Source organism: Nyctibius grandis, chromosome 33 (genome assembly GCF_013368605.1).
Source record: "Nyctibius grandis isolate bNycGra1 chromosome 33, bNycGra1.pri, whole genome shotgun sequence".
NCBI classification, from domain to species: domain Eukaryota; kingdom Metazoa; phylum Chordata; class Aves; order Nyctibiiformes; family Nyctibiidae; genus Nyctibius; species Nyctibius grandis.
This window is the reverse complement of record NC_090690.1, coordinates 1,678,594-1,695,342: the sequence shown is the minus strand read 5'-3', so window position 1 is coordinate 1,695,342 and position 16,749 is coordinate 1,678,594. Positions and strand designations below refer to the sequence as shown.

The 16,749-nt window shown below is 44.1% G+C and overlaps 1 protein-coding gene across 2 annotated transcripts in view; it reads right to left on the bottom strand.

Moving 5' to 3' along the window:
• Positions 1-8,779, bottom strand: part of XPO7 (exportin 7) — a 30,899-nt gene extending 22,120 nt beyond the window's left edge. Inside the window, exons 1-6 of one of the 2 annotated variants that reach the window (XM_068421274.1) lie at positions 8,745-8,779; positions 8,341-8,487; positions 7,248-7,341; positions 6,262-6,428; positions 4,077-4,169; positions 872-976 (exon numbers count right to left, since the gene is read on the bottom strand). In XM_068421274.1, the coding sequence (XP_068277375.1) occupies positions 872-976; positions 4,077-4,169; positions 6,262-6,428; positions 7,248-7,341; positions 8,341-8,487; positions 8,745-8,771 (633 nt within the window). In that variant the 5' untranslated portion in view covers positions 8,772-8,779. The remainder of the gene's footprint in view (positions 1-871; positions 977-4,076; positions 4,170-6,261; positions 6,429-7,247; positions 7,342-8,340; positions 8,488-8,744) is intronic. The other variant, XM_068421275.1, reaches the window with a different exon arrangement.
• Positions 8,780-16,749: the final 7,970 nt, after the last annotated feature.

Sequence of the window (16,749 nt, the reverse complement as noted above, 5' to 3'; positions counted from 1 at the left end):
GCTATTTGTCAACTTTGACACTTCACTCCGCTGGAAGCATAAAAGTGAAACTAATCAAATGTGTGCTACTGCCACTCAGTTTATTGGGGTAGGCTTTCTCATAAAAGGGCTGTTCTTGGAGGCATCATTAGAACTCCAGATCAGCTTTTTAGAAAAGAAACCTGATGCAGAATCAAGAATTTTCTCCAGATAATCTACCTGCTTACAAAATATACATGTGCTGCTTCAGCTGAAACAAAACCTGTTTTTTTTTTTCTGGGGTAAAACCCAACCCTACTAGCAGAGCATTGCTGCCTTGTCCCAAGATAAGTATTTTTAAAGCAAGTTAACTCATGGGTGATAATCACCACAAAATAAAAACCTGGGGAACACAAGACAGCCTAATATTTATCATGTGTTAAAACATCAAGGACAACCTTTAGTCTCAATCTACTAAACCTATCTTCACTGGCACTTTTTCTTTCACCATGTGGGTTTTAAACTGAGGTTAAAAAGAGAGACAAGGACTTATTTTACAGGAAACGTCTCTGCCAGTACTGTAAATCAAAGGTATTTAAAAAGTTAAACAACATCTCATCTCTTTCCTGATGCTTTCAGACAGGAAAGTTTAACCCAAGCCTCACAGTCCAGGCATGTATGTTCAATCAAAATCACTAAAGAGAGTCGTATTTCTGTATCTGTGCCACGTTCACTTATTTTTTGTCCTTAATACCAACCTAAGTCATACATTTCCTGAAAACCAAGTCCAGAACAGAGCTTTTAGAACAAGAGCACTCGTTCCAGGAGAGTTACATCAGAGGGAACTTCAGCCCAAAGTCTGTTGCCCCATCACACAGCCCCCAAGAGAGATGACAAACGACAGTTTCCTTACCTGCTTCAGTAAATTGCATGACAGTGTGAAAATATCAAATAAGGATGAATCTCGGAAGGAAGAGGCTATTTTCCTGTGCTTGGTCAGTGGATGAGTAGTATCCGCCTGAGCAGAGAGAAAACCAGCGCTTAGAACTGACGGGCAGAGGTAGAACAAGACCAGCAGAACCCACAGGAACCCTGTTAAGCACTGGGACATCGAGGTTTCCCTCCCCAGAGCAATGCCACACCAGCTGGCTAAAGCAGGGGGATGCACTGTTCTTCCACGGGTAAAATCATAGCGCTGGCTGATGACAGGACTTCCCACCTACAATACTCACAATGCAGTTCCACTGTACCTCTGCCAGGAAGCAGGGTTGGGTTTATTCTCTAGTTCATTTAAATCTCTTCCAAAGCAGGATCAACAGCAGTATTTTCAACAGCACTTAAGTCATTTTAGAAACTTGAACACTGCTTTCTAAAGTGCTCCGAACTCCTAGGAGTTAAATCCTACCTGAAGCCGCTGGGCAGACACATGGTCAACTACTAGCAATTATAATTCCCCTCCTGAACCTGCACAGATGAGAAGAAAACTAGAAGGAGAGTTAACCAGTGACAGCCAGTGTGGACTTTGCTGTATCTATCACAAACTCCAGGTCTGGACCTCTCACCGTATCAGAATAAAAAGCTGACATATGATCTGAGAGGCAAATACACACATATTGCTTTATACCAGATAACAAAGTCTCCAACTGATTCTAGCACGGGCCAGCACAGGCGAGCAGCAGCACAACTTACGTCCCTTCATAGATTATTTTCTAGGAAGAGGAGAAAAGTGAAGTGATACTTCACAGCTTTGCCATTTAGGTGAACACAGGCTGGCAAAATTCCCCTTGCCCAGGATGAGTTACCTGATGGGCAGCCAGTTATCACAGTGCTCCTGGGATGGAGCCTTCTTGCAGGCACACAACGTGAATCTCCATTTTCTTTATGCTTTCGCTATTATACCTCTGTTAACCTTAAATACACACGTCCAGCACTGCAGGATCAGTACAGCTCTAACCACTGCGGACCTCACTTTAACACACTGAGCTTCACAACAACCCCACGGAGGATGCAAACACTCTTGTCTCATATTATAGGTGAGGAAGAGAAGCCCTGCATCACCCAGTAGTTGGTGGCAGATCAGAATTGATCCTAAATTTATCAGGTGCTCAAACATCTGAATTATCAATCCTCAGCTCGTGCTATTAGATTTCAGGGTCTTTAAGAAAATGAGCATTATTTGCTCTCTCCACTGTTATTACAAACCTCACGTATTTCTGGCCTTGTGGCATTTCCCTTTTCTTCACCATGAGGTCACGTGGCTTAACTCAGTGAACTTCTACAATACAGTGGACACTCAGTACCTCTGGGCAAGTCTGTGCAGTACTCACAGGATGAAAAATGATACTTCCAAACAGTTACCAGCACTCTTTTATTTGTACTGTGAGCTTTTGGAACAAAAGCTTTAGTAAACAGAGCTCTAGAAAATTCAGCTCTCATGCAATGTAGTTGGAAGTTTAAACAGTTATCAAAGAAAGCCTGAAGAGAAGCCCCAGAAGGGGTTTTTGGGTGGCTGTTTGCTATGCACACGTACATGACCCCACTCTGATGAGTTGGCATGTTGGCAGATTTATTATTTTGCAAGTAATGACAATTTTAGACTTTCCAGGATGAATCACTGAATCCAGCCCTGTGCAATTGCTGGCACAAAGCACATTTAGGAATGAGTAGTAAACTGTGGCAGATTTACTATCCAAGATATTAGGAAGAGATTTTTGATCAGTCTTTAATTTCATTGCTTATTTCAGTATCAACCTGTAGAGAGACTGGGACAGGGACAGGTGACAGTTTCTGCACTGACCATTCTCCTGCAAGCAGAAGCTGTACCCCTGTACAAAGACACTGATGGGTACATACCAATTTATAGAGTTAATTAGACTTGCTCTCATCCTTGATGCAAGGAAGTGAAGGACTGGCCTTCTGCAGAGATGGAGTTAGGGTTGTACAAAAGTCTGAGCAAGGAAACGGTAACAGTAACAAGACATGGCTTAAGAGTTAGGAGGAGATCTACGGGTTAGGATTTACTGATCAGGCCAGGCTTGAAGAATGAAAGTGAATTTGGGGTCTGAAATGGAGGCAGAAGCCATTCAGATTACAGCACACGGCTCGGGAAGTTCAGAGGTGCTGAACTTCATCAAGTCCAGCAGAAGAAATTGGTGCTTTGCCCTCGCCAGGACAAAACCTTCTCCTCCATTTCCAGTTCTGAAAACTGTTTGTAATCATCCTTCAAGTCCCACTCAAGGATCTCTCCATTTCAATGCCTGGATTAGTCAATATACCAGCAAAAATGAAAGGTTAGTTTCCTTAGTAAGATATTAAAATCAAATACTTAGTTACCCGTGGTCCTCCTAGCAAAATTAGAGACATTTATACACACAGCAGCCCTCACGCTGTCTTTGGACTGTGGTAGCCATCAACGGTGCTACAAAGTCTGCCTGACTTACTAGGAAAATGATCCAAGCTTCGATAGCACCAAGTAAAGCCACTTGTTCCAGCTTTCAACATAAATACCGAGCAGCAGCATAACATTAGAGGGCTCTAACTGCCCAGTCCTTCTGCCAGTCACCTGGGGCTGTGTAAGGGACTCAGCACTCAGCCCCGATAAACCAGAAGAATTTGAGAATTACCTACTGGGAACGCTACGGAATTTAGTACTGAATGAAAGGGATGCTTTAAAAATCTGCTCAATTTGACAAATCCTCTTTGGTTCATCTCCCTGGTCAATCCAGAGGAGGGCATGGTCCATTCACTTGCTGGCACAAGAATGCTGCGGGCTGATACAATGCACAGGGACCGACCACAGAAGGTGCTGGGGGTGTCCTCACACTCAGGGCTTTGTCCTCACTAAGGCTTGGCTAGATGCTTAGCATTGCTCTTTCCTATCAGGAGATTACATTAAAATATGAGAGAAGATGGAAGATGCCAGTGAAACGAAACAATTCCTCAGGACAGGAGGTTTCAGCATCTTACCACAACAGTAAGTGACTGTGTAAAAATAACAACAACAAAAAGAGAAAATGCCCACCACACAACACACCCCCTCCCAAAAAAAAAAAAAACCCCAAAAATGCACAGACACACAGCAGGACACAACAATATGAATGAGAAAATTGGACACTTACTTCACTGAGGAAGGCTGTAGCACTTACTTGATTAATTTCATTAGTTAGTTGGGACAGGATTGTCACTCCTATGATGCAGTGCTCTACACTATCCTGAGGAAGGAAAGGGGGACAGGGAAAGCAGTTAGCAGTGCCAGGATGTTTTCGTTAAGCTTTGTCATTCAAAGGCTTTTCTGCTTGGAAGATTTCTAGACATGTTTGTCTAGAAATGCTTTATCTTTGTAGTATTGTGACTGGAAAAAAGCCCATGAGCAATATCAAGCAGAGATTTAAAATGTGCTTTTAAAGTACTTGATGTTGTTAACAATACAAAGGATTATAAAGAGTTTGGTAACATGAGCTAATAAAAATATGCTCCTTTTATTTAATAGTTTAATCAACATGTTCGTGTTATGCCCTAACGCTGAAAAGATTTATTTAGATTTTTAAGTCAGTTTGTTTAATTTTAACAGAGGCTCTGGTAAAACATGCAGGAATTTCTGCAACGTTAGGCTGAGTATTAAAGTTGCCAGATGAAAACTCAGGGAAATAAACTTTATTTCTTTTTCCCCTTTTTAAGCTACAGACCCTGAACAACACGAGTAGAGCTGAGCAAGTTTCTCCACACACCTGCCCCACGACCCTCCTGCCAAGGACAGCCCATCTCCCAGGGAAGGGAGTCCATTCTTCACAGCCTGTCCAGCCTCTGGCTCCCCTTGAGGCTGCCAACAAGGGGCCAATTGTGAAATAAGCCTGCTACAGATACCTCTTCACTAGAAACGGTAATCCATTCATCAAATGATTTAAGAGAAACAACCTGCATTGTTCCTTTGCCCTAGTTCTGTTCTGTAACTAATAAATGATGTTTCCTTTCCTAGCTGCACCTTGCTTTGCACCTTCTGCACAAATCGCCCTGATCTCCAGCTTCGAAGGCTGAGCTCGTCTGTAGCAGAGAAATTCAAGCATATTTAGGCTTGGGACCTTGGCCACTTCTTTACTGAAGCCATCTCTCGATGACAGCCTCAGTATTTACATGATAATATCTAGACAGAAGCCACTGGAAAACCTTGCTGAACCACACCTTTAAAAAAGCGCAGCCTCCCGTACACTTTAGCAGCCAGAACAGGTAACGTGAGCAAACAGGAACAGACCATCTCCAACTGAACACAGCAAGGAGATATTCACACCATTTAATTAGGTTCCTGATTAAAAAGCACACACTCCCCATGTCACGAGCTGGGAGCGTGAGGAATCCAGCTCTGATAACATCAGCTAAGAGCACCTGTGAGCTATCTGGGACATGGTTACCAGCCCACAAAGGAACACGAACTTTAAATTACTTAACACCTTCTAGATCATACTTCACCACAGACATCTGTAAATGCCTAAAATAATAGTAGTTAGCCTGTTTTCTGAATGCCCACACTCCACCATTCCAGAATTAAAGCCTTGTACACACTACATCTCTTTTTCCACACTGGGAAGAATTTCTGGTCATTTTGATCTCTTCTACCGTGTTCCTCCCTTTTGATTTTGGGACAAATTTCAGAGCAAATAAATCAGTATTTACAGTGCTACAGGATTTACTGATCTCTCTGGAAGCAAGTTTCAGTTTGAAGACAGCTGGTGATAACAATGTCACCTACCTATAGGGTCTGATGAAACCCTACACTGTGGTGACAGCACGTACATTTAGGAAACAACAGAAAATTGTTAACAATAACGTTTGTGGAACAGGCCAGCTTTAAGCTACAGTTTGTTGTGATAACTCAGCTAAATATCAAAACATGACTCCCATGGATGTATCACCCTTGCAGTGAACGAAAGCAAGTCAAGCACGGCACGTATTTCCCTCGTAGACAATAAGCCCACGTGTTTACCAGGTTGCACTAGTCAGCAGGGTGTATTTAAGCTCGAGAGCTTGAAAGAAGAGTTGTGCAATGGAACGCTAAAAGACGCGTCTTACCATTGAACACTAATGGTGGCAGTTTCCAGAAATAAATCCTTGCTCCACCAAACTTTAAATAATAAAAAAACTGACCTGTCCTGCCAGTTGTCAGCTGCTTAGCCTTGGTAGTCACTATTCAAACAACAAATACACAGATGAAAGACTGGACAGAGGATACCAAGGTGCAAAACAGTAACAGAAAATCCACGGACTTTCAAATCCCTCGAGGTGTGTGCTCATCTTACACAAAAATCTGACCTGTAAAAACCTCGTGACATCTGTGATCACGTTCCTGAAGACATACTCATCCTTCTGACAGTCAAACCAGCCCAACTTTGTGATCCTGGCATACAACTGGATTAGTGCTTGCGTGACAAACGTTGCCAACTTGGGCCTGGTGGCAAGGTAGTTGAGCACATAGTTCCCTGAAACACAGAGAAGAGGGGTATCTGTAGACAAAAACTCGGCAGATGGAACTGAGATGGTGACACTGATGGGAAAAAGCATCTTTTTGAAAGCTGTTTAAAAAAAAAAAATCAGCACAGCAGTGGGTTAGATACAAATGCTGACCTTTTATTATGCCTTTAACCTACCAGAGCTGTGGAACAGATCTGGAAGGTGGTTAGAGACAGGTTCCTCCCCACAAGCCTAACTTGTTTTGTGTTATCAGATTAAGTCCAATCCTCTGTAAGCACACGTAAACAGCGAGAAAAGCTGAAAACATTTCAAGGCCTTTCCTTGGGGATGATCATCTACCACATCACTTGTACAAAAGCAAGCAGACGGAATGGCATTCAGAGCCCCTCCTCGGAGGAAGTATCAGCCATTCTCCAGGAAAGAGCGCTGTGTCAGACTGCCTGCTCCCTGAGGAAATACCCTAAATGATATTTCAGAGACCCATAAAGGATTTTCAGTTGCGAAAGCACGTCCTCAGAAGAGGCAAGCACTGTGCAAATTTATACCCCAAAAGAAATGTATCAAATGCAACTGGTTTATTCACAAGACCACAGAGTCATCATTCCCTTCCACCTGGAAAAATTCTGTATATTTAGCACTGAACTCTGTTAGCCAACGCTACAGGTGAAGATGCCATCTAAGAGAAACATTTCTTTGCCTTTTGGCATCCTATACCCTCGGATGCCCAAACTGTGAAGCACAGTAGCTTGCAGAGAACCTCCCACCCGTGGATGAAAGTCCATACGACAAACATCCACATTAGTTTGGTCAGAAAAATTAATACTTACGAATATCTATTCGCTGTTCCAATGGTAAAGGGTTGTTTGTGCGTGACACGAGTTTCGTAAGGCATGTAGCTGCCAATAACTGCGAGTAGGATGACTGCAAAGAGAAGAAAAACCAAAACACAAACAGAAGTTTCCCGCACGCTTCAGAAAATCAAGCAGCAATGCTGGATTTTAAGCTAATTACTCTCTGGAAATTTGAGTTTAAAGCATTAACTTATTAGTAAGCCTAAATACTCTATATAGTATTTATTCTATGTTTTTATAGATAGTAAAGTAAAGCAAATACTTGAAGAAAATGTTTAAGAAAGAAAGGAAAAGCTTTTAAAGAGTGGAAGACTGGCACTGCCACTGAAGGCGGGAGTAAAACCACAATCACCGTTAACCTGCATGAAGTTACCTTAAATGCCATGACTGAAAAAGACAATCAGCCCTCTGAGCCATAGGAGTATGTTACTGTACATGATCATGTGGCCAAGCCATTTTAAACATTATTTGGGCTGATCCAAAGTAAAAATCAAATGGCCACTTAAAAGGAAGAAAGCTAAAAAAGTCAGGCAGGATTTACTGCTGGCATATTTCACACCCTTTCTGTAACACTAATTCTAAAGCACATGATCTAATTTTCCCTGTTTTAAACTGCTGGATTATTAAGACAACACTATAGCAGGGGCAACTTTCCAAGGAAACATTCCAGAAGAAACGCTGCTGGTTTTATCCCCTAGGACCCTCTGTGCACACACCATTTTCTCCCCAAAGCCTATAGAGAGGGTAGTGGTTCCCACAGTCTATGAAATACCACTGCCATAATCATGTTTTCAACTTAAAGCTTGACATGTCTGGGTGGTAGCCTGTGAAGAATGCAGCAGGGCCCGCAAGACATGAGAATTGACAAGCGTTTGTAGTAATCACTGCAGCGGCATAATTAGCCACCAGAGCCAATGCTTTTTTTGGCACGGGCTGCCCACAAATTGACATACATGAGAGCACACTGGGTATGCAATATAAACACTGCATACCAGACCTCGGGGCTATTTCCCTTATCAATGTCCAAAACACCAAGATACATTTTGGACAATTATGTTGGTTTACATACACTCCCTCTTTCTAGAAGAAGCTGGCACTTGCTCAGGCAGTCTGGACTGTTGGTGAACTCAACCAAGGCTTTCTCTGCCTGCAGCCGTGTCGCAGTGTCTGTGGTCTCATAGAGCTGCTTGCACAGGTTCTCTAGCTGGGCTAGGCTCTGCAACACAGGAAAACAGATCAATTAGAAACAAGAGGCTTTACAGTTTAGTTCTGCAGCAGTTTAACCCAGGTTATATGTACATATACATACACACACACATAGTAAGTTTACTGTTTGTGCAAAGGAAGGAGAACGTTTAACTCAGTCTGTTCTTCCATCAACTAAATGCATTTAACCCACTAAATTACCTGTACAGAAATTTCCCAGCTACCTCTTACACCTGACAAAGCACCACGTTGCCTTCCCACGTTCACCTTTTTTACTGGAACTCGGGCACCCATTCCCAGAGTCAGTGCTCACCCAGCTGCTGAGGTCTGGAAAGCCTTTTACATCTCGTGCTGCAACGGTGACAATCCCAACCTGCCCATTTTAAACAGCGAAAAACCATCTTCACATCTAGTTTTCATGCCACAGAGCATCAAATCCCCCACAAACTTGGTTTATATTCCCTTTGCAGGGCACTGGAACAGACTTCAGCATCCCAGGACGCTAGAAGGATCTCCTGTTAAATCTTCTACACTACACATGCCAAAAATACCTAAAGCAGAACAGAGCAAATGAAGAATGGGATATGGATGCCTTTGAGTGGTGTCTCTGTGAACGTGTTCGAAGGGAAATAAAACGACCAGGCAGATTCTGTGTGCTCAAACAACTGGAAAATATTTGCCATAAACTGCGATCCAGGCAGATGGTTTCCCCCAGTGAAATCTTAGGTCTCCTAGCTAAAAAGTGCCTTCGCAGATGGCTATAAATACCCCCTCAGGTCCTCACTGCTAGATTAATAAGCAGGTATTTTCAACTGCTTTAGGGCTACATTCTAGGTTTCCAGGGGTAAATCATTACAAGCATACCATAACTTCTGTGCTTTGACTTTTACGTTTGTAAAAAGGAACAGCATCAGCCACCCGATTTATTTTTGGAGGCGAGATTGTTATGCAAAAGCTGAGCTACCGACAGGGTCGGACGACGGATTCACTCACCACATCAGTGCACAGCTGGACACTTTCTTATACACACACGCAGCAATTCCACACCACAAGCACACAGAAGTTTTTGATGCTCTGCTGTGGACATGATCATCAGATAAGTCAGTGTTGGAAGAAAGACAGAGGGACCCTCTGCAAAAATTCTCTTCCCTTGTACCATATTCCAGAGCTCTGATTTTTTTTTAAATAACCTCATGGAAAATGTTGCCCTGACAGCTTCACTCCGTTAGAGAAATTAGAGAACTTTGCCAAGTGCCAGATAGCAGCTCACCATAGTTTTGTTTTTGAGAAAGCCAAAACCCAAACACTTAAGCTCTACACAGAAAATCCTCAAAAACCTAAGATGAATATAAACCATTATTAACCATAAACTGTTATAAGTCATATGAACTATGGTTAAGCATTTGTCTGCACCCTTCATTTCTCATCACAAATCCACTTTCAGTTATTTAAACTTACACCCAGGAAGGTGCCTGTTTATGTGTATCAGCTTCAGCCCCAGGACAAAACACCGCTTCCTCCAAATCTCAGAAATCCTTGTGACCATTTATCCTTTTGAAAAGCTACCACGACCCTTCGGTCCACGTGCATATGATGGACCGAATCCTTGGGAAGCGGCTCGGCCCGGCTCCACCATCCCAGTGGGACAGATGAGGTGGTCCCCCACTGAACCGATGAACGCTGATCCAGAGAGCTGGGTTTACAATTTTGGAAAAAAAAAAAAAGTATCTATTTTTTTTAAAAGCTTTACATCACTGTGTACTAATTCTTCAAGGAATAGGGTTTCCCTACAACAAGCTTTCTTCACACCTCCAAGAAATGTTAATTCCCTGTGACTTTTTGGGACTCGGTGGCTCCTTTTGTGAGGCGCTGGCCATGACAAAACACCCTTGTTTGTGCACAGTGTGTGATCTGTGCCAGCCTTCTGGCAGATCACGGTTAGTTAACTCCCTCGGAACCGCAGGAAACACACGACCTCGGGGACCCAAACAAAACAACTCCGAAAAGCCAACCGCACCAACCGAACGGCCCGGCTGCTGCCCGAGAGATACAGCACACCAAGTCACTGCTAAATGCCCCATTAATGACACTGTGGTCATTAAAGCATAGTTTTCCTATGAAAAAAAAAATCACACACATGGAAAAGCTAGTCCAAATCATCCAGGACTGGGAATCCAGCAACTCAACGGGGAATAAAAGTGCACTCTAGTCATGTTAGATTAAGCCAAACACCCACACCAGGTTTTAAACATATTTTTAATATCACGTCTCTTTGTCCCTGGTGTCCCTGTCCAGACAGTCCTCGAGTTAAAGTTCACTCCATACTCCTTCCTCATGGTGTCCCCAGATCCCCAGCTGCAGAGGGGGCTGCGGGATGGAGAGTGTTTTAGGGCACAAGGACAAGTACCAAAGCAACAAGGGCAACTCAGAGGGAAAGGTGATGTCCAGATTTGGGAGTTTTCATCCATTACTTCAAGTTTGTGAATGGCCATTTTATTTTTTAATTTGATGTGCTCAAATATCCAAAAAAACCCATTCATGATAAGTTGTAATCCAACCAAATAAATTTATCTGATGAAAAACCTTTAGGAATATTTTTTTAGGGTTGTCTCACCAATAAGTTTCTTTTCTCCTCTTGTGCCCTGACTCGATCCTCTCTCGCACAGACAGGCAGAGCAGCTGAGCTGCCCTGATACTGCATTCCAGGTTTGCAACATTAAGTTTCCAGCACATTTTAATATCATGATGAGGGCAGCAGAGTCCCCCTCCTCTCCGCCGACGGGGTAGAAATCAGGCTAGCCTTACTCCAGCACCCAGCTTCGAAAGTCAGAGATGTCCAGGCATTAGGGGTAGCAATTAGGTGGGGATTATTTCACTACAGAGACCGGGCAATACTTACTCTTTCAACCAAGATAAAAAAAATAACATATAGTATAATGATTATGCAGGGCAGGAGCTCTGCAGACGCTAGATAAGGACTAAAGCATGAGACAGCAGAGTATGTGAAACGGGGAGACGCTCTGGCATCCCATAGTGCTGCACGCGTGGGCTGTGTCACGGGATGGGAAGGGATGCGGCCAGTGAGCCGAGAAGAAAAATAGCACTGAAGACAATTACAGCTGACCCAAACTTGTGTTCATCGCTCCTCTGAGAACGAACAGCCCCAAAAGCTCTTTGTAAAAAGAAGAAGCCAGTGCTTTGCACCCAGGGAAGGCAAGGAGGCATCGGTGAGGGCTCAGGGGAGCCGACGAGGACTCTGTGGGGCAGCGGTTGGGGTGGCATTTTAGGAGGAGAACTGCTGAGTCACGGGACAGACCCCACGTGTCACACACCTCCTCCCGAGCCGGCTCCCAGCCTTCCGAATCGCTCTTATCTGCTCCTCGCACGAGGCACTGAAATCCCAGGATTCCTCTACAGCTGCACATACCATAATTCACACATCCTAGGACACCCAAAGTACTTTATGCTGTAACATAAAACCCCCACACGGTCCAATTTCTCGCACACATCGCACTACGAAGGCTCAACGACAACCTAAAACACCAGTCACCTCCCAGATAGGAACATATGTCTTAAATGCACACCGAAGAGCCTAAACTGAATTTTTCACATAACCACCTGACTCCAAGCTCAGCACAGACGATGGTCACTTCACTTCTCCTCCGATGTGCACACACTTTTGCTCCCCTCCAAAGCCAAGCCCCAAACAATGCCCATGCTTTTCCCTCAATAAAGTGTGGCAATTAATGCCTACTAATGGAAATCTGCCTCCTACCTCAGTGTTCTTCTAAATCCAGCTGCCAGGCACGGCATCTCACTAACCAACGTCCTACAGAGAGTTGGGGGGCTCCTTCCCACCAGCCCCCTGCACAGAGGGAAGCTCTCTCCACTGCAATTGCTGATCCATCAGCCTCCTATGAACTTGGCATCATGTTATTGCTTATTTCTTTAATAACACGAAATGCTGAGAAGAAACGAGTTTTCCCCCACATATGGCACCCCCTTTGTACGATCTTGGCCTCAGATGCTTGTCCACCAAGAGCAGCTGTGAAGCTCAAAATGTGGGAAAACAAATCCCCAACCTATCAATCTCATTTATACTACAAGCTACCAATAAAACTCGTCACTGTTCAGTGTTTTCCCCATGGTGAAGATAAACAATGTGTGATCATCTTTAAAATGATAAATACTACAAGGAAAGTAACAGCTACCTAAAAGGAGTCCCCGGGGGACGGCTGTGGAATTGATCTTATATTACACGGTTGCTTAAGCAACGCTCCTTACATCCAAGGGCTGCAATAAGCTCTAGGTGGGTTTAGTTCGACAGAGTTTGACTCTGCCACGCTGACAGTTCCCATTTTGGAAAATTGGGGAAAGGCACGCTGTGCTCGGCGTGCACAGCCAGCCCCCATCGCTCGGGGGGAGCAGGCAAGCAATAACCCTGCAGATTCAGACACCTAAAATGGAGTATTTGGCTTAACAAGATCAACCCCAACTTCTCCGCTGCCTGGTGGTTCTTCTCCTGAAGGATGTGCATTGCTGTAAACCCTCCAGGCACACGTTGTTTCCAAGACATTCCTTCCTCCTGCCTTATGCTTACTGACTCCCTGAGCCAGAGATCCTGCAACATGTTTAATACAGTTATTTTCGTCCCAAGCACATTCATCCTTTTTAACATCTTCCAACCCATTCCCCCACATGTTATAATCAAAGTCAGACTCTGCAAGCGCTGGGCAAGGCAATGAGATGTTTATATCCTTGCTCACTACGAGCATGCAACAGGCCACAGAAGAAGAGTTACCGGCGTACCTCCAGGACATCTCGGAGGTGGGAAGACACCATCACCTGTTTTTCCTTTCCCTTGAAGAAGATGCAGCACGCAGTCAGGGCTCCGAAACACCGTGTTTGAGCAAATGCAACCGTGCAATGAAGATGTATCGCAGCAGCCAAAGGGCTGCGGTGTTTCAAGCGACTAAGGCTCAGAGAATGCCTCAGGTCACTTGATGAATGTCAGGTGTTTCAACCAAAAAGAAAAAAGCTTTTAAGACTAGTGATGCAACCATTAGCTGCCAAGGAGCGGGATGATGCAGTGTGTAAGTACTCATAGCTGTAAAAATCAAGGTCTCACAGCTGATACCAGAGCCTAGGGAGGAAAAATAAGGGAACTGCACTCCTGGGCAAGCTGGCTTCCAGATTTCTGGGTCTCATCTTCTCTAACAGAGATCACAGACAACTCTCAGGGCACCACTTTGCAGAACAAGCCACCTTCGGGTGCAACAATCAATACCACACACCAAGGCACCGCGAGCAGTGTTTTACCCAAACGGGAATCGACCACCAAAAAGCCCCAACAACTCAAAAGCAAACCCCACGCGCTGACAGGGCTGCACCAGGTGTATGGCATGGGAATTTGAGACACAAAGCTGTGCTCCAAGATGATGTTCAGGAGAAAACAGAAGCCTTCTAAATACCCTGAAAACTCTGGACGTGCCTCTGATCATATAAAATACTAAAGCTACTACAGGACTGCTCAAACTCACCGCCCAGAAACACCACAATAATCCAAGCACTGCAAATCACCTTCAACTTACTGGTTAAACTCGTGTCGGCTACAGACATTATCAAGTGCTAGAAGAGAAACAACAGAATTAGTATTTTCCAGTACGATGTCCTTGGACTGTAACTCCTGTAATCACCGTGTCCACAAACACTCTGAACTGGTGATCCAAGGGCACAGAGCTTTCACGTGGGAATTCAACCAAAACACTGAGATGATACAGCAACAACAGCCCTGTCCAGTGGGGATATAGGGAACACAGAATAATTAAATCTGAACGATGGGCTGTGGAATAAGCCACGTAAAAAGTGCGTTCAAGAACCATCCGTTACAGAAAGTGCCACTGCAGGACAGACACAAACCCTCTGCAGATCTACAGTGTGAGTCCACAGGGTACAACAGATGCAGAGCTCATTTTACTGGCAATAGATAAAAAGGATGGAAAGGACTTAAACATGAGCCTGAAGTGGAGGTATTTAGCAGAAAAACAGTGGCTATTCCTTTTATAAACTTATCTTACAATATGAGAAAACACATCGTCTGCTGATAATCCTGCTAGAAGATAAAGTGACTGAACAGTACATTTCTCAACTAAGAGAAATCTTCAACACATCCCCATTCCCATTTGGAAAAAAAAAAAATCTCCTTTTTCAAGAATTACTTCTGATTTCCCTCGCCCTGCTCTGGGCGAAGGAAGAGAAGGATCAGACTATCAGAACACATTTATAATGGAGATCTTGCATCACCCAATATTCAAAGTATGCCACCAGTAAGATGTCAAGCACCTGAGCATAAAGCTGATGTTTTATCCTGACCACACCAGGGCAACGGGCTTCCCACTGGCAAATCGTTACCAGAGACCACGAATAAACTTCACATTTTGTCCTTAATGAGAAACAAAAGCAAAAATGCCAACCTTCTGCTGAGAAATTTTCTGGTTTAGCAACTATCCTCCAACAGGACCTTTTATTGGTTTGTTACAACTAACACGTACCGAAAATAACCAACAAGAACACCAAAATTGTCAACAACCACGTGCATGGGGCACACCGAGCAGTGGTTCAGTGAGAGAAGACCCTTATGGTCTGGTCTGACCTTGAAGGTGTAAGAAACTTCTAATTAAAACTCTTCCCTCTAAGGTCTAAGTCCTTGTGCACAGGGAGAACCCAAACCCTCAGATGACACCGGCTACGCTCACCAAAATACACCCTAGATTCTTACAACTGAGCCACACAACTGTATCACCAGAAAAGCATCACATACTATTCATAAACGCCTTCTTGAAACCACAGCTTAGAGGCAGGAAGACAAAAATCACATTTTTGGGCAATTTTAAGTAGTAAAAATGTAACTTCTTGAACTTTGCTTCAGCAGGCCTGAGCCCTATAGACTCTTAAAACACCACCGCACTGCCCAAAACCAAGGGCAACGAGACATTATTAACAGTAATACAGTTCTTGAGCTACACAGCGTTCAGTGTTCTCTTAAAATGATTAAAATGAACAAATCTTCCTTAATTGTATTAGCGTTGGCTACCCGAGGGAACACGGCTCGGTCGCTAAAGCAGGGAGAGGAGAGCAGCCATCTGACAGCCCCGACCTCTCCACTCCTCCCTGCCCTCCTTTTACTGTCACAGCAGGCACCCAGCTCACGCCGACCTGAGCTTTGCCTTCCCCCTTTGTGCCACAGGAGTTTTGAGATCTTCAGGTGAACTATTACAGGTGGGATCGTAACCTACACCTGAAAAGGAGCATCCAACTTTTTTCACATCAAAGTTTGGCTGCAGAGATCTTGAGGCACTGAACTGCAACTCCAAACCTTCACCTTTCAGCTGAAATCCAACCCTGAACACCTTCTGCAACGTTGGGGCCGAGCATCCAAGCAGCACAGTTTAAAAAAAGCACATAACTTTAAAAAAAAAAAAGCCTAATTTGCAAAAGAAATGCTGCCAGCTCTATTTTTAGTGGACCCAGTGCTTCCCCCTCCCCAGGTCCAGAGCACTCCCTTGGGCTATTCTGAGATAAACCCAAGTCCTTAATTAGAGCTTTCAGCGAGTCCAATGACACACAGAAGGTAAAAGCTCGAACTAAAATAAACTAAAAAGTATTCTAAGCAATTTGTAGTTGGGCAGCAGGCTACGTCGTGACTCTTTTACCAAGCAAGTGCAAGGTTACTGAGATATCAAATGGGAAACACGCATCTCAGTCTCCAGGGTTTCCTCTGGAGCAGGCTGAACGTTATAGATTTTTAGAGCCAAATTAGATTTTGTGTTTGAGCCAAAACAACGTCCTTTAGAATACAGAAACACAGAAGAGAAAAAAAAAAGAAGGTCCTCTTAGGGATGGCGAAGGAATTGCCCTAGGAAACAGTCTCAAAAAAACAAGTCGTCTCCCCCTCAGGACCCCAGTACGGCACAAAGGAGCCTCCACCACCAGTGAGAAAATCCCCGCGTCCTTCCTCACGCTCACACGGGGCGACCCACTTCTGTGAATTACCAACACACGGTGGACATGACACAAGAATACCCACCCAAACACACTTTTATATGATTATTTTTTTCCCACTGAGCTTCCTCCACAACTGTATCGAGATGAAAGAAGTCACCACTTCTGTCTGGAGGCCCCAGGGCTGAACCTGCACAAACACACAACTGCTCCGAACATGGAAGTTTTCCAGCTTGGAGCAAAGTGCTGTCAGCAAATTTAACAGTTAAGA